The 26,193-nt window shown below is 43.0% G+C and overlaps 3 protein-coding genes and 2 non-coding genes across 6 annotated transcripts; all 5 read right to left on the bottom strand.

Moving 5' to 3' along the window:
- Positions 1-1,319: 1,319 nt before the first annotated feature.
- LOC120066473 (L-lactate dehydrogenase B-A chain-like) lies at positions 1,320-8,255 on the bottom strand. 2 transcript variants are annotated; one of them, XM_039017871.1, is made up of 8 exons: positions 6,659-8,255; positions 5,990-6,126; positions 4,618-4,735; positions 4,216-4,389; positions 3,935-4,108; positions 3,531-3,648; positions 3,133-3,256; positions 1,320-2,123 (listed from the first exon to the last, which is right to left on the bottom strand). In XM_039017871.1, the coding sequence occupies exons 1-8, from the start codon at positions 6,711-6,713 to the stop codon at positions 1,956-1,958; spliced, it is 1,068 nt and encodes a 355-aa protein (XP_038873799.1). In that variant the 5' UTR covers positions 6,714-8,255; the 3' UTR covers positions 1,320-1,955. The 2 variants fall into 2 exon arrangements, with proteins under 2 accessions (XP_038873799.1, XP_038873798.1); XM_039017870.1 differs by having other exon boundaries at positions 5,990-8,255.
- Positions 8,256-8,408: 153 nt separating this feature from the next.
- On the bottom strand, positions 8,409-16,282 carry LOC120066474 (phosphate carrier protein, mitochondrial-like). Its single transcript, XM_039017872.1, has 8 exons — positions 16,150-16,282; positions 15,613-15,776; positions 12,874-13,001; positions 12,105-12,284; positions 11,480-11,661; positions 10,177-10,349; positions 9,788-9,898; positions 8,409-9,157 (listed from the first exon to the last, which is right to left on the bottom strand). The coding sequence occupies exons 2-8, from the start codon at positions 15,758-15,760 to the stop codon at positions 8,997-8,999; spliced, it is 1,083 nt and encodes a 360-aa protein (XP_038873800.1). The 5' UTR covers positions 15,761-15,776; positions 16,150-16,282; the 3' UTR covers positions 8,409-8,996.
- On the bottom strand, positions 9,303-9,535 carry LOC120066880. The gene has a single exon (XR_005478859.1). It is a non-coding gene; the product is annotated as a small nucleolar RNA SNORA53 (small nucleolar RNA).
- On the bottom strand, positions 10,976-11,213 carry LOC120066881. The gene has a single exon (XR_005478860.1). It is a non-coding gene; the product is annotated as a small nucleolar RNA SNORA53 (small nucleolar RNA).
- Positions 16,283-17,553: 1,271 nt separating the features above from the next.
- Positions 17,554-24,550, bottom strand: LOC120066472 (lamina-associated polypeptide 2-like). Its single transcript, XM_039017869.1, has 7 exons — positions 23,956-24,550; positions 23,416-23,533; positions 22,967-23,134; positions 22,591-22,703; positions 22,263-22,369; positions 19,476-19,889; positions 17,554-19,407 (listed from the first exon to the last, which is right to left on the bottom strand). The coding sequence occupies exons 1-7, from the start codon at positions 24,187-24,189 to the stop codon at positions 19,395-19,397; spliced, it is 1,167 nt and encodes a 388-aa protein (XP_038873797.1). The 5' UTR covers positions 24,190-24,550; the 3' UTR covers positions 17,554-19,394.
- Between the last annotated feature and the right edge of the window lie 1,643 nt (positions 24,551-26,193).

The following is a 26,193-nucleotide window of genomic DNA, read 5'->3' as shown; positions in this document are numbered from 1 at the left end:
AAAGTTATACTGTTACACCTGTTCGGCCCTCCTTTTCCTATAGTCCACCATCAGCTCCTTTGTCTTGCTCACATTGAGAGGTTGTTGTCCTGCACCACACTGCCTCATACAGAATTTTTATTTAACCTTTTCTAGGTTGCACCTAGAGGCACAATCTGTCTAATAGAAAACAGTACGGTGACACTCCACCCTAGGCTTGGGGCCCAATCTGAGCATAACTGAAAACACCCCTTATAAAAGGTCAGTGTTAACAAGTGTTAATGCATGCCTTAAAGGGCCAAACCCTTTAAAATTCATGATATTGTACTCCCATTGATTTTCGAAGAGTATAGTTCAAGTGTCATATCCAATCAGAACCCAAAATATACGCTTTTTTTACTCCAATGTTTGTAAACAAACACTGAATAGCCTCAAAACGTGATTCAAACTGTAATTTGATATAATGGATTGTCAGTTCTTGCATCCATAGCGGTCTATGAAGTTCAGAGTAATTACATTTCTCTAGCCCCATCTCTCAGCTTTTTAGTGAAACAGTGGTGGGGATGATGCTTTGTTATTGTTTCAACTGCTGATTGGCCCTTTAAATCATTATAAAAAAAAAAAAATACAGTTCAAATAAGTAGGCCACAACCCCCCTTTTTTGATCTTGTCTCATCGCTGCAACTCCCCATTGGGCTCGGGAGGCGAAGGTTGAGTCATGCGTCCTCCGAAACATGACCTGCCAAACTGCGCTTCTTAACACCTGCCCGCTTAACCAGGAAGCCAACCGCACCAATGAGTCGGAGGAAACACCGTTCAACTGACAACCGAAGTCAACCTGCAGGCACCCAGCCCACCACAAGGAGTCACTAGAGCGCGATGAGCTAAGTAGACCCCGCCCCCGGCCAAACCCGGACGACGCCTGGCCAATTGTGCGCCACCATATGGGACTCGCGATTTTCTTTTACAGAAGACATGTTTATAAATCTGAAACAAATAAATTACCATTGATTAAGAATGATTCTGTCCCTGAAAACTAAAGAAATGAGGCAGGACCAATAAATAATCTTGCTTTATTCATTTACACATCAAACAACATGACTGACAGATTGTATTTCCCTTCATTCTGACAAGGACAAATGACTGAGGCTTTTGCTGATCCCACACCTGAATAAATGTTATTTTTATAGTGCTGTTCACCAACCCAAAGACGCTGTAATTGGCCCCTTTTCCAGTAAAGCAGTCATGTACAAAGTAACCCATACACCAAGTGCCCATGAGACCAACATAGAAATAGAACGACTAGATCCTATTTCTATGGTAACCCCCCCCCCCCCCCCCCCCCCCCCAGATGACAGGGAAGCTAAGAACAGTACTAGAGTGTAAAATGGGAGCAGTGACACCGACAGTGTATTTTTGGAAGTTGAGTAATTTCTTTACTGTGTAGCCCAGTTAAGAGCGTAGTGCAGTGCTAGCAATGGGAAAGTTTCAGGTTCAATTACATTTTACATTTACGTCATTTAGCAGACACTCTTATCCAGAACGACTTACAGTAGTGAATTCAAACATTTAAAATGAATGAAGGGAATTACCGCAGGGAACAAATACACATTGAAAATATATGCATTCCCTGTACTGAAAGTCGTTTTGGATAAAAGCGACTGTCTGCTAAGTAGCAAACGTTGAGTTATAGGTGATCAAGAGAGTGGGGCTCTGTCCCAATTATCGATCCTTCCTCCAAAGGTGTGCACTAGTTCCCTTCCCTTCATTGATTTGAAAGGAAATTACTGATGTAAACTCGCACTGGCCCATGCCTCCAGCGATCCAATGCTTTTGGATTGTGTGAATCTAGATTATAAGATTAGATACATTTTGTAGATTCGAAAATTGTGAAGGAGTCCACACTTCAGGACAAAGGAGATATTATTGGGACGCAACCTGGTGGTGAGTGGAGTGTGGCGCCCCCTGTTGTTCTGTTACACATCCGTCAGGTCCTTCTGTATGCCCCACAGTGTGTCAGCACTCTGTTTTAATTGGCCGATCTCATTATCCGTCAGGGTCATGTTGATCACGCTGGCCACGCCCCCAGCGTTCAGGACGCACGGCAGACTCAGGTACACCTCGTCCTTGACACCGTACATGCCCTGAAGATCAACAGCACGGACACTTTAGAGCAGTGTAGGTATGTGTGTGTGTAGTTATTTGTGTGGATGTATTTATATCTACTGTATGTAACACACACACACTACTGTTCAGTTTGGGGTCACTTAGAAATGTCCTTGTTTTTGAAGGCCAGTATCCCAGAGTCGCCTCTTCACTGTTGATGTTGAGACTAGTGTTTTGCTGCCAGTTGAAGTTGAAGACTTGTGAGGTGTCTGTTTCTCAAACTAGACACTAATGTACTTGTCCTCTTGCTCAGTTGTGCACCGGGGCCTCCCACTCCTCTTTCTATTCTGGTTAGAGACAGTTTGCGCTGTTCTGTGAAGGGAGTTGTACACAGCGTTGTACGAGATCTTCAGTTTCTCGCATGGAATAGCCTTCATTTCTCAGAACAAGAATAGACTGACGAGTTTCAGAAGAAAGTTATTTGTTTCTGGCCATTTTGAGCCTGTAATCGAACACACAAATGCTGATGCTCCAGATACTCAACTAGTCTAAAGAAGGCCAGTTTTATTGCTTCTTTAAATCAGAACAACAGTTTTCAGCTGTGCTAACAATTGCAAAATGGTTTTCTAATGATCAATTAGCCTTTTAAATTGATAAACTTGGATTAGCTAACACAACGTGCCATTGGAACACAGGAGTGATGGTTGCTGATAATGGGCCTCTGTACGCCTACATAGATATTCCATTAAACAATCTGCCGTTTCCAGCTACAATAGTCATTTACAACATTAACAATGTCTACACTGTATTTCTGATCAATTTGATGTTATTTTAATGGACAACACATTTGCTTTCCTTTCAAAAACAAGGGCATTTCTAAGTGACCCCAAACTTCTGAACGGTAGTATGTGTGTTGTGCATTATGGGTATGCTGTAATATGTGGGTGTAGGTGTGTGCTTGTACATTAGATAAGTGTCTACACACTAACACACATTCTACACTCTCACACACACACACACATACAGTACTGTGTGTGTCCTCCTTACCTTGACCATGGTGGAGACAGGGTGGATTCTGTTCATGTTCCTGATCAGACTCTCTGTCAGGTCAGCCACACTCAGGCCAATGGCCCAGTTAGTATAGCCCTTCAGCGTGATCACTTCATAGGCACTGAAACTCACAGTCACATTTTTAAATCTCAGTAGCCTTGCAGTTCGAGAAGTAGGGGAGTAACCGGTGGGTTGCCGGTTCGAATCCCAGGGGTGACAGTAAAAATGATTGTGGAAGTGAGCAGGCAACCAGATTGCAGTTGTGACCTTGAGCACAACTCCAGAACAATGAGAGAGCAGAACTACAGAAATGTCAACTTCAAATGACATCGATTTACACCAACAGCAATAGAGATAACAGGTTGCTTGAATAAGACTGTGTAGGCCGACATTACCTGTCGACCACCTGCTTGTGCGTCTCCTTCCAGTTCTCCTGGTCAGCATCAGTACCGATGTCAGGGTTCAGCGTCTGCAGGTTAATGCCTGCTACGTTAGCACCGCTCCACACAGGCACTAAAACACACACACACACACACACACACACACACACACACACACAGTTAACCTAATTAACACTTAACTCCTTAAGGCCCAGATAGATTAGCAGGGCTCTCACGTCTCACCTTTATCACAGTAACCCTAAAGGAGGGGGTTGCTACTATTTATAGTAGAAGAATTCTAAAGCATATTTGAATGGAATAAAAACACACACTTGTCTTGACTTCCTGAGTGTGTGTTCTTTAATTTGTCCTAATTATGCACCACACGCTCACACCACACACACACACCGGACACTTACCGCTGGTGTCTCCGTGTTCTCCCAGGATCCATCCGTTGAAGCTGGTAGTGTGGATGCCCAGTTTGTCTGCCATCAGGTAACGGAATCGGGCGGAGTCCAGGTTGGTGCCACTGCCGATGACGCGGTGCTTGGGCAGGCCACTTAACTTCCAGGTCACATAGGTCAGCACATCAACTATGGCCAGGGAGAGACTTCTGGGCTTAGACTACACTGCTTTAACAAATAATTGGAGTCACTAACACTAGTATGTGTGTGTGTGTGTGTGTGTGTGTAGTGAGTACCTGGGTTGGAAACCACAATGATGATGCAGTTGGGGGAGTGTTTGATGATCTGAGGGACGATGTGTTTAAAGATGTTGACATTCCTCTGAACCAGATTCAACCTGCTCTCTCCTTCCTGTTGACGTACGCCCGCCGTTACCACGACGATGCGAGAGTTAGCCGTCACAGAGTAGTCTGGCCGCGGGAGACAAATGAACAAGTTCAGTTTATTAGGACATGTATAACATATCAAAAGACAACGTGACCAATAAAATTGAGAATTATACTAAAAAGTCAAAACACTTATTTATATCGTGGTCCCCTCAGTCAGTAAGGGTACTGAATATCACAAAGACATTTGACACGTAGAGGGTGGCCATCTTGGCTCTCTGGTTACCTAGTGTCCCATTGCTATAGACTCACCTTTGCCTGCGACTATCTTGGATGTTTTAAGGAAGAGGCTGCCGTGCTGCAGATCCATAATCTCTCCCTTCAGCTTGTCTTCCATCACGTCCACCAAGGCCAGCTCATCAGCTAGCTCCTGCAGAGAGATAGCCCCAATTCAGGTCATTCATATAAGTAAATGGTAATATTATTGATTACATATCATTTGCATGTATGCTTCTAAAAACCAATGTTTTATAAATTAGTTGAACACACAATGAACGAGGTGTTCCTACATGAGCAATAACACAGCACAAAAGCATAGCAAGAACCTTGTTATGACACTAATAAAGAGGGAATGTTTGTGTAATACAGACTACTGAGAGATGAGTAGTAACAGGTTATACTGTAACACAGGGTGGGGGTTAGACTAGACAGGTTATACTGTAACACAGGGTGGGGGTTAGACTAGACAGGTTATACTGTAACTCAGGGTGGGGGTTAGACTCGACAGGTTATACTGTAACACAGGGTGGGGGTTAGACTAGACAGGTTATACTGTAACCCAGGGTGGGGGTTAGTCTAGACAGGTTATACTGTAACACACGGTGGGGGTTAGACTAGACAGGTTATACTGTAACACAGGGTGGGGGTTAGTCTAGACAGGTTATACTGTAACACACGGTGGGGGTTAGACTAGACAGGTTATACTGTAACACAGGGTGGGGGTTAGACTAGACAGGTTATACTGTAACACAGGGTGGGGGTTAGACTAGACAGGTTATACTGTAACACACGGTGGGGGTTAGACTAGACAGGTTATACTGTAACCCAGGGTGGGGGTTAGTCTAGACAGGTTATACTGTAACACACGGTGGGGGTTAGACTAGACAGGTTATACTGTAACACAGGGTGGGGGTTAGACTAGACAGGTTATACTGTAACACAGGGTGGGGGTTAGACTAGACAGGTTATACTGTAACACAGGGTGGGGGTTAGACTAGACAGTTTATACTGTAACACACGGTGGGGGTTAGACTAGACAGGTTATACTGTAACACACGGTGGGGGTTAGACTAGACAGGTTATACTGTAACACAGGGTGGGGGTTAGATTAGACAGGTTATACTGTAACACAGGGTGGGGGTTAGACTAGACAGGTTATACTGTAACTCAGGGTGGGGGTTAGTCTAGACAGGTTATACTGTAACACAGGGTGGGGGTTAGACTAGACAGGTTATACTGTAACTCAGGGTGGGGGTTAGACTAGACAGGTTATACTGTAACACAGGGTGGGGGTTAGACTAGACAGGTTATACTGTAACTCAGGGTGGGGGTTAGACTAGACATAATACTGTAGCAATGTCTTTGACACGAGTCAGTCAACAACAGAGAGCAGGTCGGGTCTTACCCTCAGCAGGATGCTGACAGCACAGGCCATCCCCACCTGGCCGACCCCCACCACCGTCACCTTGTTCCTGGGTGGCTCCGGGTTCCCACTGACCAGGGGGGTCATGAGCTTCTGAAGGATAGAGGCCATGTTCAAAGCTGGGGGGAAGGAGATGGGAAAAGAGGGGAGAGAGAGGAAGAGAGAGATGCAAGGGGAGGGCAGACATAGGAAAGGAAAAGAGGGGAGTGAGAGGAGGGAAGGGTAGAGGGAGAGAAAGGGGGGAGAGAGAATGTACCTGGTCAGACACATAAAATGTAAGTCTTTTACATGTCCAAAGAGACACAATAGTGAACCATCAGACACAAGCAGGACAAACACTTTTCCTGACCCAGCTAGGATTCATTTGGGTTTCATTAAATAATTGATGCACTCAAAAAATAACCTGCGTCGCTTTAAAATGGCAGGCTGACAGCACTGCCCAGAGATTAGAGATTAAGGTTTTAGACATTTGATTCTAGTCTTTAGTCCTGCATGACTTTCGCCTACTACCACCTACACCCGATTCTTAAACACACACACACAACCAACCATTCAATCAACAGAAACACCATATCACCGTGCAGAGCTTGTCGATCCTAGCAGGAAACCCTTAACTACTTTAGGCACAAACAATAACAAACAAATACTTGCTTTGTTGGAGGATGCCCCGAGCTGTAAGATATAAATACCACCATGTAATCAACATGTCTGACTAGACCAGAAGAGAGCTAAGGTGCGTTCTCCCTGCAACCACAGGACCTCACACAACGACCGTATCCTCTATCCAGTCAGGTCAGGAGGAATACTGTAGATGAGCTGCAGCGCTAGAGTCGGAGCATGTGACGCAGGCCCAAAACGAGTGTGTACCACAGAATGTGACAGTGACAGCAGCACAAAGCTCTAGAATCGGCTCCTCCTCCTGCTTTACTCCGACCGGACAACGCTCTAGGTTTACTAATCGGATGCCAAATGTCTGTAATGACACAGGCTCCATCTGGTGCACCTCAGATGGCGATCTACACTGTGTATCCTCCACATACAACACCCGTTCTGGCAGTCACATTCTGTTAAAAGCCCCCAAAGCAAAAAAACTTTTTCACCCTTTGTGTATACTTGGGATATCAATTTAACAGGAAGAGTAAAACAAAAGACATTGAGTGGTGACACATCTCTCAATTCATCCGATACAGATTAAGACAATCTGTTTTTTTTAAACGGACTTCATATTAAAATCTGCACATAAGCATAAATGGGTAGTGAAATTTATTCATCCTAACAAGGCATTACTGTGTCCATAAACATTTCAAGAGTGATATGTCCTTTTAGGATGGCCACTTCTAAATAAAATGACAAATAGCAATTTTGAATAGCAACATCCCTGTGTCGCTCGTCTTTACGGTTCGCTGCAACTAGCGACTGTAACGAGCTGCAACAAACACTCAAACTGGACAGTTTTATCTCTTCATTCAAAGACTCAATCATGGACTCTTTCTGACAGTTGTGGCTGCTTTACGTGATGTATTGTTTCTACCTTCTTGCCCTTTGTGATGTCAGTGCCCAATGTTTATACCGTTTTGTGCTGCTACCGTGTTGCTATGTTGTCTTAGGTCTCTCTTTATGTAGTGTTGTCTCCGTCGTGATGCGTGTTTTGTCCAATATTTAAATGTAATTTATTTTTAATCCCAGCACCCGCAGGCTTTTTACCTTTTGGTAGGCCGATATTGTAAATAAGAATTTGTTCTTAACTGACTTGCCTTGTTAAAGGTTAAATACTTTTTTTTTTTTAATCCCTTGTGGTTTACGATCACACCGACAGGTCCTTTGCATTTTGGTACACTAGAAGTACATTAATTTCCAATGGAACGCTGCATTTGCAGTACAGAGGCAGTTGCAGTGAGTACAGTACATTGGATTTATCAAACATTTGTGTCAAACTGTACAGGTAGACAGCTTGACAGAAATGGTAGCATAAGGTGAATGTTGAACATTTCTTGCACACATCCAGATGATGCTGCATACTGTTTTGTGATATGACACTAATCATTGTGAGCAAGGCGTATTAGTCGCTTTGGTTTCTCTACCATAAGCCACCTCCAATGTCATTTTAGAGAATTTGGCAGTACATCCAACCGGCCTCCCAACCGGTCTACTTGTAACCCCACCAGCCCAGGACCTCCACACCAGGCTTCTTCACCTGTAGGATGTATGTGTATTCTAGGTAATAATGCAAGAATCAGACAAATCATAAGAATGTTCCATAACTTTAGTGCAAAAATCCTGCTAACTAAACTACAACCAATAACAGAACAAGCAATGATCTGTTTAAAAAGGGGCATAAAACATCCCCTGAACTACAATCCAACATCAGTCACACACACCGTTGAAGAACAAGGACATAAAATGTTTCCACATTTTCATTTATTTATTAGAACATTAACCAACTGCGGTCGGGTGTTAACCTGATGGCATGTGCTATTGTCTTCTCTCTATTCCCCCACAGGAGCGAACCCTCCTCCCTCTTGACCAGTAGGGTTGGGTTCAGTTCCATTTCAAACAAATCCAAAAACTGAAATTCCAATTAAGAAATTATAATTTAGAAGTGAAATTTCAGTTTACTTCTGGAATCTAATTGAAATGGACCCCAACTCATGCTGACCAGGGCCATGTTCAGTACGAAAAAGTTTTGGAACGTCGCATATAGAAACGCTACTAATAGAGTCAACATGATTCTTTATTCTACACGTCGTAGCGGCATGTCCGTTCTACATAGCATATGTCGCTCTGAATGTAATATGCTGAAGTAGCTCAGACCAGGGTAGGTGGTCTACAGACAGAACAGGACAGCTATGACTATACCAGGCAGATAGCGGTGTGCAGTGTGGATGTTAACTTAAGGATGTGTTGTTTGAAGGCCGCCATCTTATATTGCTGTTGATAAGGCCGCCATTTTGAATAGATATTTGTTGATAAGGCCGCCCTTTTTGTTTCTTTACTCTGTGATCCCCAGCTTCTTCTTGAGGGACTCGGGCATCTCTGGGGGAGGGGGACGGGGCAGGCGGAAGTAGACCTTGACAGAGTCGTAGATGAACCACTGCAGGGCGGTCAGGGTACCGATCATGATGATACGGGCCACCAGACCCTTCCACACACCTGAGGAGATAGAAAGGAAGAAAGCAACACAACAGTTTACACTCAAGTCAAAATGTAATACTTTATGTTACAGCATATACATCAAAAATATCAACCAATCAAAATGTCTGATGGTGGTACTCAGATGATGTAAGCGATATTGAATTATGTCCGCTCCCCAGCCTGTCTGCACTGGTCATTTTCCAGCGAGGGTGCCAGTGCAGGGAGTGGGCTGAGGAGCAGGTAGACTGTTCTCACACGCCAATGACTCAAGCACCTCCAACTGTACAGCCAGAAAGCTGCTGGGAGCATCTGGCCTGGAGCTGCAGTCAACACTCAGAGAGAGAAAGCAGACTCAGACCAGGAGCGCCCCCCAGAGGTGGATCTAAGGAGCGTGTTGGAAACCTCTTTACTACACAATATATTTCCATCTGAAAGATCCTACTGGCTGAGTCACACTACCGAGCCAAACCAAGCGGTACTGAGCTGGCCTGGTTACACATCTGCCACAGTTAATAGAAGTTACTGGACAGAACAAGGTGAAAGGGAAATACCAGCGTCAACACATTACAATTTGGTATGTCTCAGTAGAGTGAAAAGGATATGGGGGTAGGGAGGGTTCTGACAGAGGAATGCAGTGCTACTCCTCACCCTTGGGCCCGAGCTTCTTGAGCACTCCGATGGCGGTGCTGCCACTCTCCTTGTTCAGCACAGACACCACGGAGTCAGCAGGGTGGGAGACGATGGCACAGAACACACCAGCTGCAGGGGACAGAACAACCATCAGAGATGTGATCAGGACAACATAGAAAATATCAGATAAGTTGAAATTCTTAAATCGATTAAGAAAACCCCCCCATTTTGGATGAGTTATGGCTTAGGAGGAGTAGTTACAGGCTACATCTCATACCAACGGAAATAAGTTGTAAAACTCATCTTTAAATGATTTAATACCCAGTATACCCATTTGTGGTTGGAAGTCTAACCAAAACAAACATCTACCAACTTCAATACGCTTCTCTTTAGAACTGTGGACTCACCAATGTATCCGGCCACGAAGGTGACGACCAGCTGTTCACCCTTGGAGCACTCAGCACGGGGTTTAGGCACCACATTTTTGTACAGCAGCTCCACGGTCCTCTCAAAGCAGGCAAACTTCATCATGGTATAGGGGATCTGCCTCATCCACAGAGGGACTAAACCCTTGTAGAAACTATAGAGCAGCAGCAAAGGGGCAGAGCGTGAGTGACTTGTTCCATGTTATTGACCTTTACCTCGCCAGGATTAAAAGGCCCAGTGCAGTCAAAAACGTGACTGTCCTCTTGTTTTATATACATTTCCACACTGAGGTTGAAATAAGTGTGAAAATAATGACATTTTAGTGTAAGAGCTGTTTGAAAAGACCACCTGAAATTTCAGCCTGTTTTGGTGGGATGGGGTTTTGACCAGCCTGGTGACATCACCAGTCGGTAAATTAGTTAATAAACCAATAAGAAAGTTCCAAACTCTGCCAATAACAGCTAGTTTTCTCCTCTCAACTCAGACCACTCCCAGATAGTCCTAGCTAAATTATTGCTTGAGAAATGTCTCTTTGCTAAAAAAGCTATTTTATTTTTGACCATTTTAAATGAAAGCAATCACACGTAAGGTTGTTTAAATATTGAGATAAAAACGGCTACGTTGGACCTTTAATCTAATTCTGGACTAAACAACTGTTTTAATAGATTATTCCATGAGCATGTATTTAAGACCAGGAGTAGGCTTAAACTGGGTATAGGAAACAGGAACCAAATAGTCTATGACCTGTGTAAAGAAAAAGTTATGTAGGGACATAGAAAAGTTGTCCGCTCCCCAGCCTGTCTACACTGGTCATTTTCCAGCGAGGGTGCCAGTGCAGGGAGTGGGCTGAGGAGCAGGTAGACTGTTCTCACACGCCAATGACTCAAGCACCTCCAACTGTACAGCCAGAAAGCTGCTGGGAGCGTCTGGGCTGGAGCTGCAGTCAACACTCAGAGAGAGAGAAAGCAGACTCAACAGACCAGGAGCGCCCCCCAGAGGTGGATCTAAGGAGCGTGTTGGACTTTGAAACATCCTTGTCATTGAGGAGTTTATTCTGGGCCAAGTTTATTCTAGTCATTACAAAACAAGGCCATATTAATTCAGCTGGTCCCAATGTGTTCCCTGACCCTCGGCCCTAGCCCTTTCGATGGATGCAGATCTGAGAGCACCAGCACTTCACTGACCATACCAACCCAGACCCTTCAGAATAACAAAACATCAAAAGGGATAGGGCTAAGACGGAGGTAGCAAAATGTGACCGGCTGATTCAGTAGGGATACTCACGCCCATAGTCCCTCCTCTGCGAACATCTTAGGGGCACACTGTCTGAGGGTGTTAGCGTAGCCGGGCTGGGTCTGAATACGCACTTTACACGCCTCCATTGGGGCCAGGGCGATGTCAGCGAAGAACTCTGCACTGGCAGACGCAGCCAGGTAGAGAGAGGTCCTCCACAGGTAGGTGTTTTCCTGCATTTACCAGACAGGCAGGGTAGGAGGTGAAGAGCAAAATCACAATCTCAATTAAGTCTTTCCACGACTCACATCTCACCTGCATTGGAACAGAAGCGCCAAGATTCCTTACTTCAAGACATAATTCAATGCGTTTTGAAAAGCAGGCGAGAGGATGCAAAGAATCAAGGAAAGATTAATTGAGAGAGAGCCGATGGATTATTATAAAAATGGGAGGAGGACGACCTTATTCTTTGGGTCTTTCGCAATTCAACTTTACTTGATTCCTTGCATTCGCTCTCCTTGCGAAGAAGGTCCAATACAGTTGAGGGGTCAAGGACACAGGAATCAACATATTGGCTAAGTCCCCCTACTCCCTGTATAGAGCACTACTTTTGTTCAAAGAGTGCCATTTGGGACGTGGACTTAGTCTCACTGATGAGCACTACTACAGTACTGACCTCTCCGATCATGTCGCTGTAGGTGACCTTGAACACCTCATAGAAGCCAAACTTGCAGAGACCCTGCATGGAGTAACCGATGAAGGTGGGTGCCCAGCCCTTAGCCAGCCCTCTCATGCCATCCTCTTTAATGGTGATGGAGAAACCCTTGAAGATGCTCTTGTACTTGTCTGGGTCCACCTGGAGACAGAACCTACATTAGAAACTGAACTGATAAAAAAAAAAATTAAAGTGGGGAAATAGTGCTGCAGGGTTCCTGTAAGGGCAATGCACTCAATACTACAGAAATGCACTCAATACTACAGAAATGCACTCAATACTACAGAAATGCACTCAATACTACAGAAATGCACTCAATACTACAGAAATGCACTCAATACTACAGAAATGCACTCAATACTACAGAAATGCACTCAATACTACAGAAATGCACTCAATACTACAGGGCCAAAACACACTCAATGTATTTATTATACATTTATTAAAGTTGGGGTCAATGCCATTTCAAATCATAAAAAATAAGAGGAATTTCAATTTACTTCCTGGATTGAAATGGAATTGACCTTCAACGCTGCAATGTATCCATTCTTCCAGCGCAGCAGAGCACATTGATCACAGACTAGAAGTGCGTCCCAAATGGTAACCTATTATCTACATTGTGCACTACTTTGACACAAACCCTATGGGACCCTGGCCAAAAGTTGTGCACTATATAGGGAATAGGGCACCATTTGGGACGGAACCCCACATGACAAGCGGATATACAGACCTGCAGACGGCACTTGACCAGGTCAAGGGGAACGAGCGCCGTGTGTGTGATCCCGCAGCTGAGGATGCCGCCGAAGCCGCACAAGGCATAGTATTTCTTAGAGCCAAACTCACAGCTAACGTCAGAATCTAGAGCAGACCGAACACAATCCAGAATAGAGACAGACAACACACACCATGCTGTTAGTCAACATCACTTCGAAGCCATGCCGAGTGTCTCACACCACAACGTTAGCAATGGATTATCATAATACGCTCTCTAGGCCTTTCTCTTGATTATGCCCTCTAGCACAGTGGAGAATATTCTCTCCCCGACACTGACAGTCATTCATGTTTTTATTGTTAAGTAATACCACAAAACAAATCTTCAATAATAAAAGCAAGGTGTGTTTGGGTGATTCCTCTATTCCCATACCAGGGTCATTATTCATTGAGTGTCAAGAGTTGGAGTGCTGATCTAGGATCAGGTCCCCTCTTATCAATGTAATCTTATTCATTATGATCGAAAGGTCAAAACGTATCCCAGATCAGCACTCCTACGCTTCGTGAATACTGGCCAAGGACACCAGTCGTCATTTTGAAAACTTGTTCTGCAAGTATTATAGGCCCAACTCCAAGGCAGGGCAGTCCAGTTTTTAACAAGGAGGATGTCCTGTCCTGGCTAGGAATTTGACTGCAGTTTTTGCTAGGCTAAAGGTCGCTGATGTTGAACGAATGTGGGTACAGTATCAAATTGCTGTTAGCGGCACAGAGAAAGGGCAAGGGCCTGCCAGGACCATTTAGGGGTCATACCATAAAGTTAAAGAATGCCAGCTTCGCATTCTGTTAAAGCTTCCCAGTTCACGTGACTTACTTTACTCTCATTTTAGCTCCCAGGGCCTCAATACATCTCTAGTTCAAGCATGCAAATAAAATGATAACTGGCTGCTTCTCCCCCCCCCCCACTGCATATTAGTGGAAACACACCATTCCTGAAAATAAAAGCTATTTGGGATGTAGTCTTGTTTCAGAAAAATACTGTTAACTGGGAAGTCAATGTCTTAGTGGAATCCACAACACAATATACGGTTCATGCAACCCGTGGTCGGGGGCCACAGACCTGCAACCTGCACTTGACCAGGTCAAGGGGCACCAGTGCTGTGTGTGTGGTACCACAGCTCAGGATTCCACCGATGCCACACATGATGAAATAATGCGATGAGCCAAACTCACAACTGTCTCCCTCTGAGGAAAAGACAGTGAATTGGGGTTCTTTCACAGATGTAAGAGGGGGGAGAAACATTTTTTTTTTAATGTACACTGCAGTATTAGGCCTACTCTTTAGTTGGGTAGTTGGTGCAGACCTGAATACAAATGTTCAGTTCAACTCCGAGAGTGAAGACCATATATTTTTTCTAGTACTGAGTCTTTAACTGGCGCCTCACATTCTATTCAAGCCGATACCTGAGCTCGACAGTCTAGCAACGGTGGCAAAAAAGATCACCTTCATGACGGCGTTACGGCGGATTATTCCATTTATATATGGGTACATGTAGTTAAAGGGCACCGTATCTTACATAGTACGTAAACAGAGGGTTGTAAACGGTAGCCTATCCGTCTAATCTATTTGATAGGGGCTCAAGTATAACGAAGCCCAACGGTTCCCATTAAATCACTAACTGATATGACTTAATGGAAGAAACTGTCAAAGCAAGTAGCACAGCCTAGGACAAGGCCATAATGAGACCTTTAGTAGCACAGCCCAGGACAAGGCCATAATGAGACCTTTAGTTGCACAGCCCAGGACAAGGGCATGAGACCTTTAGTAAATTGGTAGACTTCCAAACTCACGTGGCAAGGAGATCCAGACACACCATGTGCAAGCCCCTATACACACACACACACACGTCTTCATGACAGTATTCTTTCAACTCAACCATGACATTAGGCCCCCATGTATTATTCCACTTATTTGCAACAAAATCAGTCCTAGGCTGTTAGTGTTTACTTTGTAATTAGCTAGCTACCTGTGCCAGGGCTATAGACAACACGAGACAATTTAGGTCTATCAATATGATTTGCCTTGTAGCTTTAGTCGTCATAAAAAGGGGATTGGGCCTTGGTATTAGCTGCATTCCTATTTAACAATTCTCAAGCTAGCTCGATTTTTCTGCAAACTTCTACTAATAAGTTGTCATAGCTTCTGACCTACTTATTGCAAAACTTTGCCCTTCACAGTGTCCTCCATGCATGACTGCAAGGCCTTGCCTAAAAGGAAGTGCAAAGGGACTGTACAGAAGCCAAACGCAAATTTAAAAAATGTCTGATGCCTAATATTCAGCGATCAGTTTTTCAAAAGTTATCTGTACTTCGGCTATTGGATAGTATTACACGAATAGAAATAGAACGTTAGTTCATATTCATGTCAATGATTAGTCTGTTCTATTCATTCTATGTATGCGCATTTAATCCTATAGCCGAAATCCGGAGATAATTTTAGAAAAACTGGGCCCAGACGATTTAAACTTTATTGGTGTAGTTCAAACATAGTCATTGATGTACTCACTGATAAGTAAAGAGAGATAAGAGACGGTTCAATTGGCTTTCGTTCATAAATCCATAACGCTATGGACTAGTAAAAACATAAGTGGTAAAATTATCTATCAAACCTATTTTAGCTAGCTAATTCTTTGAGGACTTTGCTAGCAAGCTAGCTAGCGTTAGTTGGCTAATATTAAGTAACATACACCACTCTTCTTACCGGCCACTGCAGCGGCAGCCAATGTGCGTTTTCTTGGTCCATGATCGGCAACAAGACTTTGTGATGGCTCCTCGACTTTCTGTAAAGTGAAAAGGGGAGCGCTGAACGGGTTCGATCGCGCCAACTGTGTTAACGCGTTGGGGTACATTGTTCCTTAAGGGTGGCTGTGGGGAACAGATAAAGACAACGTGGTTAGCTAGCTTTACCAAAAACAATGGATGAAACAAATGTATTTAGTTAGATAGTTGGCCAACTTGGCCTGAAATTACATGTCATGTAAGTTGTTTCAACATGTACTTGTTACTTTAAAGCAAGAGAGCTATCTAGCTAACGTCGTTAGTACACAAAAGCCTGCTGGCTAGCCTGAGTGTTAGCTAGTTGCTAGGCTAGCTAACGTTAGCTAGCCGGCGAACATTTTTTAGATTATCCTTGCTGGAGCAACCAATATTCTTGTATTGAGAAATGTATCCCACATCAACAAATGTGTTACTACGTAAAGTATAAATTCACAAAAAGTTATCTTTATATGTTCTTTACTTCCACGCGTTCAGTCGCAAAATGGCGCCGCCGTCCTTCACCACCGGCGAATCGTAGAGACCGATGTGTCTGGCAAGTGTCCGTCCTAACTGTGCAAGAGACTACGTCACCTGAGGTTAGAGGATACGTCAGTTCCGCACTTTTGGTGTCTTTGGGATGCGCTCTGTGGCCTCCTACCTATACCAGGCTTTTCTGCATACAATATGAAGTTTCTGACTGCCCCAGGTGGCAATTTGTGTCATTTTTTGTGTTGTTCATTCATTGATTTGTCCCTTTCCTTTGTGACAGGCACACATTCAAACAGTGTAGTGAAGAAGGGGCAACAGCAACTCAGGAGGCTGAAGAAATGTGGCTTGTCACCTAAACCCTCACAAACTTTTACAGATTCACAATTGAGAGCATCCTGTCGGGCTGTATCACTGCCTGGTACGGCAACTGCACTGCCCACAACCGCAGGGCTCTCCAGAGGGTAGTGCGGTCTGCACAACGCATCACTGGGGGCAAATTACCCGCCCTCCAGGACACCTACAGCACCCAATGTCACAGGAAGGCCAAAAAGATAATCAAGGACAACAACCACCCGAGCCACTGCCTGTTCACCCCGCTACCATCTAGAAGGCGAGGTCAGTACAGTACAGGTGCATCAAAGCTGGGACCGAGAGACTGAAAAACAGCTTCTATTCAAGGCCATCACTGTTAAAAAGAAAACATCACTAGCACAGAAAGGTTACTGCCTACAGACAGACTTGAATCATCGGCCACTTTTAATAATGCCACTTTAATAATGTTTACATATCTCATATGTATATACTGTATTCTATACTATCTATTGCACCTTAGCCTATGCTGCCGCTCTGACATTGCTCATCCATATATTTATATATTCTTATTCCATTCCTTAGATTTGTGTAAATTAGGTATTTGTTGTGGAATTATTAGATATTACTTGTTAGATATTGCTGCACTGTCGGAACTAGAAGCACAAGCATTTCGTTACACTCACAATAACATCTGCTAACCATGTGTATGTGACCAATAAAATTTGATTTGATTCAAGTTGAAGGATGCCACTCAACACTCTTCTTTCACCTTTGAGTTGGACGCTCATCTTACCATGCATGAATGTTTTCAGTTTTTGTTGAAATATTCTCAAACAAGAGCATCCTTCTGAGGTGTTTTTATGCATGTGACCAACTGGGTTCGACTGTGGGCGTCTGCACAGCGCCTACCACAAGACTGTTAACCCACTGAACTAAATCCTAGGCATTACCTCAGTGAGCCAACACAAATCTTCAAGTCTCAGGCAAGACAAGGGTTCTCATAATCGTCACTTACAGATATCAATACAGTAGCTGTCCATCGAACAGAGTACACACTCCATCTCAATAAAGAAAACCACGGGGAGACAATTGAATTACCACATTTATTTCTTGATAGTATTTTAAATAAAAACAGATTCAAAATCCTTACCCCCACAATCCCTATCATATCTGTCCATCGTTGGGAAGCTAGCTGCCTGATTAAAGTCAAAAACATTGAATCTTTAATATATTCACTGTGTAACCACAAGTCAACAGAGGTTCAGTTTTAGGATAGCATTTAAAAAAAATAAAAATAAATCACTTTCACCTAGACAAAAGACCAACATTAACAATTCACATTAGAAAATTACAGAAATAAAAAATACTTATTTTCAACACTGGACAAAAATTTCAACATCTTGACATCAAAATTCTATGAATGGTCAACATAAGTTAAGTTACTATCAATATTACCATTTGTCTCTCCTCAGTCAATTGTTTTACTGTCCCCTTTAGTGTTACCTCTTCTATGACAATGAAGTGTACATGAGGCAGAGTAAATTTCAATTTATAATCCAAGTAACAAAATGGAATACATTGTTAACTCGTATATTTGCTCAACTACCTATTGCAAAAACGTTATTCTTCCCAGATCAGTAGTGTGCAGAACCGCTTAGAAGGGCAGTGTGGGTGCACTAAAAAAGACAGCCAGTCTTGGGTCATGTTCCTTAGGCAACAAACAGGGACATTAAAAGGGACACACATTAAAACAGGGAGGATTATACCCATTTTGCTACGGTGCCCTACTGAACATGACCCGGGAGATGGGACTGGAAGATCTGGAATCTTTAGCACAACAAATCACTACTAAATGAAACATGTACGTAAACTCACACAAACTCACAAAGCTATACTGGGATTTGGGTCACTGCCCGTCAAGTCAGGTGCCATCATGAACCATTCAAAGGTCAGACCACTTACTTAGTTACTGCAGCATATACCAAAAACGAGCAATTTAACCAAAGAAAATCAGTTTTATAACCTTTATAGCTTGAAAATAAGGGTTTTTCCTCATACAGTGACGAGACCTGAAGATACACTATTGGACACTGTCACTCCTCCCAGCACTGATCAGATTAATTTAGAGCAGATTAGAATAGACCTGAGCACCATTATTCTACCTAGCTTTATTATTACTACTAGTGTATATTCAAAAACCAATACAGAAATACTTGTAAATGTTTCCGTAATTAATAGCATTTCTTTGTGCTTGAATTAGTGGGAGGGCACTAAGCAGGGTTGAGGTAAATTCCATGTAAATTCCAGTCGATTCAGGAAGTACACTGGAATTCCAATTCTCTTCCATGCTTTTTAATGAGGAACGTTTGGAATTGTTTACTTTCTGAATTGACTGGAATTGAAATGTAATGGACACCTACACTGGCACTAAGTGCTATCACTGTGCATGCACTTCACCATCAGAAAAACACCTGGCACCACAGACACTCCAAAAACTACAAACATGTCCTTCAAAAACTACAACCATGCATACGACTTGTCTGTCCTTTCTAAAAAATACACACACAAAGAATACACAACATAGACTTCACACTACAATTAAAAACAACTTAATAATAAAAACAAAGTCTCTTCAGACTGTCTTGGCAAGACAGTGTTGGTTTTCCAGGAAGCTGGAGTTGGTTGGGTTGAATACCCCTCCTGCTCTCCTGGTTGGGTTGAATACCCCTCCTCCTCTCCTCACGTGGGGTGAGGAAAAGCGAACAAGGAGGGGACAGGGTGATAGTCTACCAGCCCAGATTAAAAGTCAGTCAGTCCTCCAATGTGGTGACCAGAGGATGACGATGGAGGGGGTGTGGTGAGCTAGTGAGGTGTGGATGGCAGAGCAGTGGCCAGGTGGTCTGTTGAATAACCGGGGTTCTGACCTCAATTGGACAACCTGGTAAAATAAAGGTTAAAAAAATACAATAAAAAAAGAGAGCAGGGTGGAGAGGGTGCACTGCTTACCTGCCGCCACTCTCTGCTTCTGCACCTTGGCTGCTGCCTCCCCCGATACCCAGCGGCACAATCACATTATCGAACACGGCATCCACCATCTTATCAACCGTGCTACACAGATGACCCTTAGCGCTGTTCAGGTGACCCTTGGCATTGGTTAGCATTCCCTTGAAGGCCTGAACCTGATCTGCATCGAGGTGCTGAATGGCGAAGTAGATGGACCCAGCTACAGTGACGAGTACCATGAGCTTTAGTAGGACAGAGAGGAAGCCGGGCCTGGCCGGCACGTTGGAGCCCAAGGAGCTGCATTCAGAATAAGACTCTGTATAGATGGAGCGCTCCAGGAGAGTCTCGTTCAGCCAGTAGTTGCTGGGTTTCACCGGTCGGCCCGCCGCGCCGCGAATAGGTCGCCTGCAGCTGGCGCTGGGGAGAGAGGGATTAGAGGACGAGGTGAGTGACTAAAGTAATTTAAATCTACTGCTTTAAATATCACTGAAATGAGCTGTGAAGGTCATGGAATTTTGGATGACGGTAATTGGCCAGCCAAATGACCGCAAGTCTCCGCATTAACCATTCGAATAGCAAGAAATGTTAAATATTATTGTTACACACATTTTTTCTTCTCCTCCACTCCTGACTGCATGAGCTACCATAGATTACATTTCTGTGTGCTGCTGCAATTTGCTTGCAGATTTCTATGTGTGCTTGTTTGCTACAACACCTGGTTTGTTTCAGAAAAGAGAAACAAAGTTTCATCACGTTGTTAAGAGTCCATGTTACCTTAGAAACGGACTCAACTAGAGGTCGACCGATTATTATGATTTTTCAGCGCCGATACCGATACCGATTATTGGAGGATCAAAAAAAGCTGATACGGATTAATCGGCCGATTTTTTAAAATGTATTTGTAATAATGACAATTACAACAATGCTGAATGAACACTTATTTTAACTTAATATAATACATCAATAAAATCAATTTAGCCTCAAATAAATAATGAAACATGTTCAATTTGGTTTAAATAATGCAAAAACAAAGTGTTGGAGAAGAAAGTAAAAGTGCAATATGTGCCATGTAAGAAAGCTAACGTTTAAGTTCCTTGTTCAGAACATGAGAACATATGAAAGCTGGTGGTTCCTTTTAACATGAGTCTTCAATATTCCCAGGTAAGAAGTTTTAGGTTGTAGTTATTATAGGAACTATAGGACTATTTCTCTCTATACGATTTGTATTTCATATATCTTTGACTATTGGATGTTCTTATAGGCACTTTAGTATTGCCAGTGTAACAGTATAGCTTCCATCCCTCTCCTCGCCGCTACCTGGGCTCGAACCAGGAACACATCGACAACAGCCACCCTCGAAGCAGCGTTACCCATGCAGAGCAAGGGGAACAACTACTCCAAGTCTCAGAACGAGTGACGTTTGAAACGCTATTAGCGCGCACCCCGCTAACTAGCTAGCCATTTCACATCGGTTACACCAGCCTAATCTCGGGAGTTGATAAGCTTGAATTCATAAACAGCAGAGCTGCTGGCAAAACGCACGAAAGTGCAGTTTGAATGAATGCTTACGAGCCTGCTGGTGCCCACCATCGCTCAGTCAGATTGCTCTATCAAATCATAGACTTAATTATAACATAATAACACAAAGAAATACGACCCTTAGGTCATTAATATGGTCGAATCCGGAAACTATCATCTCGAAAACAAAACATGTATTCTTTCAGTGAAATACGGAACCGTTCCGTATTTTATCTAACGGGTGGCCTCCATCAGTCTAAATATTCCTGTTACATTGCACAACCTTCAATGTTATGTCATAATTACGTAAAATTCTGGCAAATTAGTTCGCAATGAGCCAGGCGGCCCAAACTGTTGCATATACCCTGACTCTGCGTGCAATGAACGCAAGAGAAGAAACACAATTTCACCTGATTAATATTGCCTGCTAACCTGGATTTCTTTTAGATAAATATGCAGGTTTAAAAATATATACTTCTGTGTATTGATTTTAAGAAAGGCATTGATGTTTATGGTTAGGTACACGTTGGAGCAACAACAGTCCTTTTTCGCGATTGCGCACTGCATCGATTATATGCAACGCAGGACACGCTAGATAAACTAGTAATATCATCAACCATGTGTAGTTATAACTAGTGATTATGATTGATTGATTGTTTTTTATAAGATAAGTTTAATGCTAGCTAGCAACTTACCTTGGCTTCTTACTGCATTCCCATAACAGGCGGGCTCCTCGTGAGGCAGGTGGTTAGAGCGTTGGACTAGTTAACCCTAAGGTTGCAAGATTGAATCCCTGAGCTAACAAGGTAAAAATCTGTCGTTCTGCCCCTTAACAAGGCAGTTAACCCACCGTTCCTAGGCCGTCATTGAAAATAAGAATGTGTTCTTAACTGGCTTGCCTAGTTAAATAAAGGTGTAAAAAAAAAAAAAAAAATTACTGATTTACGATTGTTATGAAAACTTGAAATCGGCCCTAATTAATCGGCCATTCCGATTAATCGGTCGACCTCTAGACTCAACCACACGAATACCTAGCCATCCCGTCTTCAGTCAGTGTTTGTTAGTTCATTTTTGTTGTTGTTGCGGTTATGACAGTTATTTTTTTTTCATGACAGTCTTCATTCATAACGGTTGATTACATGGTTATACAGTAATTGTGCCAGGCCTACTGGAAAGATAAGTACTTTTCCAAAATTCGATTTAATCTTTCTGGGAAAAACAACCATTCTTCAAGGCTACTTTGCTGATGAAGTGAAATGTCAACAGACTTACCTGATGCCTGTGGGTGAAAGGATCTCAGCGAGAATCTCTTCAACATTCTCCCTCGTCTTCTTAGGGGTCTGGTCGCCAGTTGCTAGGCTCACCTCCACCACCTGTAGCTGTGAACATTGACAATAGCAACAGATGATTGAGAGGCTGGAGTTTATGGGGGCAAGATAATGTTATTTGTACATATTTGTGCTGAACTTTCTTGCTGTTGAAGACGAAAGCGGTTTTAATGTGAGAGCTCTGATTTCCATTGTATGTTTTAAGATGTTTTAATAATTATTTATTTATTATTTATTCTATATGGAAAATAAAGTTGAACTTGAAAACTTACCTTGCTGCTCCGTCTGCTGCTGTTCCTAACAGTGACAGGAGTCTTTCCTCCGCTCCTCACAGGCTTCTCCACAACAGGAACAGGCTCTGGTTCCGTAGCAGTACCTATCTCATCTGGCACAGGCAAAGCCAACATGAGTCAGTGAGAATCAAGGCATCTAAACTGACAGTCAAACATCATAAAGTAAAAAAGATCCATTCCATTTCAATTCAGGAAGTAGACTGAAATTAACATTTTCCTCATTGCTTTTCAGTTTAGGCCTACTTCCTGAATTGAAATGGAATTGATCCCAACTCTGAATGAACTTTATTTGTATAGGTGAGCTGCCTAATTAATTGTGCATGTTCTTGTGCAGTGGTAAGATGATTGCTCTCACCTTCCTCCTTGTCACTGTACTGGCCAGAGTATGTGTTGCCGTTCTGGTTGCCATCTGCCTTGGCTGCAGCGTTAACTGTGGCAGTTTCAGGTGGGCTGGGCGTAGTCTCAGCTGCAGGTGTATCCAGTAGCTTCTGAAGCTTTTTCTCATAAAGCTTCCTGGTGGAGCCTGAGGGAAAGGCAAAGGAAACCAGTTAGGGATGAAGTGAACTGTGGTTAAAAATATATCTCCGTTTGTCTGAGTCTGTTGGCGCACACACCTCCATAGTCTCAAGTGGCTTCCTCTCCTCGTCTCCTTTTTTCATCTGCACAGGTTTGAAAGAACTGACGAGGTGAAAGCAGATTCCTCAGTAGGCTTCTGCCATTTCGCTTTCACTTCTCTTCTCCAATCAGTGCAGACAAAGGAGAGGAGAACACCTTAGACAAGTGAGAGATATAAGCAGGACTCACCAACTATGGGTCCAGCGTTGACTCCATGCTTCAACAGCTCATCTTTCAAACTTGCATCGGTGAGGTCTGTGACTTCCACTTCTTCTGAGCGAGGCTTGTCTGTCTTCCTGGTAGCTTTCTATGGATTGATTATGGGTGTCAATACATATACTGGTTAATTAGATTATCTAATAGAGACCAAATATTTGCCTATCTAACGTTATCTGCCACCTTGGGGCGGCAGGTAGCCTAGTGGTTAGAGCGTTGGACTAGAAACCGAAAGGTTGCAAGATTGAATCCCTGAGCTGACAAGGTAAAAAATCTGTCGTTCTGTCCCTGAACAAGGCAGTTAACCCACTGTTCCTAGGCCGTCATTGAAAATAAGAATTTGTTCTTAGCACATTTGTTCTTTTTAAGTGTGTAAATAACATCACATGGACAGCGACCTTCATTTTACAACACAGTTATCTAGTGATTTAATGCATTATGACTAAGATTAGAATATCAATTCACTCATAGCACTGTAATAACCATTTATATCATAAACATTTCATTACTTACTCTTCCAGATCGGCTCTTGTTGGAGACTACAGGGGCAGGCAATTCTTCATCACTGGAGAACGTGTCTACAGATGGTGGACATTTCTTGTTCTGAACGGTCAAGTTTTTCAGGTACAACTGGACGTAAACATCTTTCTTCTGTTCGGAGCTGGGAAGTGGGACATTGTTGCCCGTGAGCTCACTTTTGAGCTTATCCTTGGTGAGAACAGACGGATCTTCGAGGAATTCCGCCATGCCTGGTTGCTTTCTTCTAGCTAAAAACTGTAGCTAGCAAGTAATGCTGAAATGTAGCAGTTAGCAAACGCGGTCGCTAACAACAACAACAAGGAAACGTGCAGAGCTAGCAATGTCTGCAAATGAAAAGACTGGCGCCCAGCGATTTAATTTAGCTAGCATGAACTAGCTATCCGGTTTAGTTACTTATTTTTTATCTTCAGATAATATCACCTCCGATCGCTTGTCTCAGGCTGCGATTATTTAGCAAAAATACAGATGCAATTTAATTGTATATTTAAACTGAACAAGTAAATACCGATTTAAAACTATTTAAAGAACTGTAGGCCCTATTAATTAAAGCCCGGCCTATTTGCGTCTGTCTGTCCGCAGTCGTAAACCAGTTAATACCAAGCCAAGGCAACAAAGAGGAGAGCTATTGGACGGTAGACCGCAATGAAATATAAACTAGATGGTGATTGGTCGGTCTTGAAAATAACAGATGCACCTGCCACAAAGAAAGAGGAGCTTCAACATCAGTAGGCCTAGTCAGCAGTCAACATAGTATGTCGTCTGAATTTCTGCCCAGATTGATTTTTGGTATAGTTCAAAAGTCCTTTATAATGACATGAGAGGTAATTTACAATTTTATAACACTGATGATGATGATGAAACTCTGCATCCCCATCTGAAGATGGCAGTGTTATCCACTATATGGTTGAGTCTTTAAACCAGTGTTCTGTGAGAGCAGTCCCCTAAGCACTTCACAATTCACAGACAAAGGAAAGCTGTTATAACAGTGTTACATTAAACGTTATAAACATTGTTTGACACAGGCGTACATAGGAATATTCTTAACATTATGTACATGCTGGTCAGATCGTTCTGAAGTATAAATTATAAATTAATGTAAGATAAGAGGTCCCTCCTTATCTCACAAGGAAATAAATGTCCATGACTAATTTGACCAGCTGAGAGAGAGAAAGACAGAGAGAGAGAGAGAGAGAGAGCACAGTCATAGAAAAATATTTCTGACCACTGTCTGGCTCTGGTCTTCAGGGCATGCCAGTTGCCAAGCCTTTAAACTCTGTGGTGGTGAAGGCCATATGATGCCATGGTGACAGTGGTTTGAGGTGGCAGAGTGTTGCCCCTAGACCTGGGCTGCATCCCAAATGGCACCTTATTCCCTATAGTGCACTGGAGCCCATTGGGCCCTGGTCAAATGTGGTGCACTATACCGGGAATAGAGAGCCATTTGGGACACAACCCTGGCCTTTCTGGGATGCTGCTGCTACCGTAGAAACCAAGCAATGGATCCACAGCCCACCTCAGCCTTCAGCCTCAAACCACACAGAATACAGTGCTTGAAGTTTATAGTTCAGGTTTTCCATAGCCGACTTGCCAATGGGGTGTAAGCATAAAAAATGTTGAGCCCTTGAGAAACACCTCTTAAGTTTTCTTTGTATGTCATTTACACAGAAAATACGCGGCGGGCCAAGAATCACAGGAAGTACCTCCTTAAGCATAACAGTCGTGCCCTCTGAAAAATGATCAAAGTGGAGGCTGCAATTATCAACGTTCACGTTTTCAAAATGAGTTCATGTAAAAATGAAATACTGTATAAGGACATTGCTCTCTTAGGCTACAGTACCATACAGTGATTGTGAATAGCTAATAATATATATTTTGGGATGAATGTTTGTAACCTCTTGAGGCTAGATAAAGATTTTTCAATGGTGTTAACTTTTAGATACTTACTGAACTTACTGAACCTCTCTTAAATTTCCCCACCTGATTAAATTGTAGACGAGTCTCTGCGCACTTAGATCAATGCACAGTCAATGAGTATACAGTTCAAACTTTCAGTCATGAAGACCTTCATCTGAGCATGCAAAGTATTTGATTGTCATCTTTTAGCTTTGTCAGTGAATTTGTTTGTCTCCAGATATGGGAGATGTTTAGGCTCTCCGTGACCTATATAGTTATTGTGTGGAGTTTGGTAACATTTCACTTAAAGCCTGTACG

Source organism: Salvelinus namaycush, chromosome 21, assembly GCF_016432855.1.
Source record: "Salvelinus namaycush isolate Seneca chromosome 21, SaNama_1.0, whole genome shotgun sequence".
Classification (NCBI taxonomy): domain Eukaryota; kingdom Metazoa; phylum Chordata; class Actinopteri; order Salmoniformes; family Salmonidae; genus Salvelinus; species Salvelinus namaycush.
Note: the sequence above shows the minus strand (reverse complement) of the source record. Positions and strands in the feature narration are given on the sequence as shown.

What these genes read in the sequence shown, in the direction of transcription:
- LOC120066474 (XM_039017872.1), bottom strand. Translation starts at nt 15,760, where the DNA reads ATGTACCCCAACGCGTTAACACAGTTGGCGCGATCGAACCCGTTCAGC. An exon ending in GGCTGCCGCTGCAGTGGCCG is followed by an intron (nt 13,002 to 15,612) that starts GTAAGAAGAGTG and finishes GGTCTGCTCTAG; the next exon opens with ATTCTGACGTTAGCTGTGAG. An exon ending in GCAGAGGAGGGACTATGGGC is followed by an intron (nt 10,350 to 11,479) that starts GTGAGTATCCCT and finishes GCTGCTCTATAG; the next exon opens with TTTCTACAAGGGTTTAGTCC.
- LOC120066472 (XM_039017869.1), bottom strand. Translation starts at nt 24,189, where the DNA reads ATGGCGGAATTCCTCGAAGATCCGTCTGTTCTCACCAAGGATAAGCTC. An exon ending in GTACAGTGACAAGGAGGAAG is followed by an intron (nt 22,704 to 22,966) that starts GTGAGAGCAATC and finishes TGCCTGTGCCAG; the next exon opens with ATGAGATAGGTACTGCTACG. An exon ending in CTTTCACCCACAGGCATCAG is followed by an intron (nt 19,890 to 22,262) that starts GTAAGTCTGTTG and finishes CTCTCTCCCCAG; the next exon opens with CGCCAGCTGCAGGCGACCTA.
- LOC120066473 (XM_039017870.1), bottom strand. Translation starts at nt 6,277, where the DNA reads ATGTGTCTGACCAGGTACATTCTCTCTCCCCCCTTTCTCTCCCTCTAC. An exon ending in CAAGATAGTCGCAGGCAAAG is followed by an intron (nt 4,390 to 4,617) that starts GTGAGTCTATAG and finishes TCCCGCGGCCAG; the next exon opens with ACTACTCTGTGACGGCTAAC. An exon ending in CTGTCTCCACCATGGTCAAG is followed by an intron (nt 2,124 to 3,132) that starts GTAAGGAGGACA and finishes GTTGATCTTCAG; the next exon opens with GGCATGTACGGTGTCAAGGA.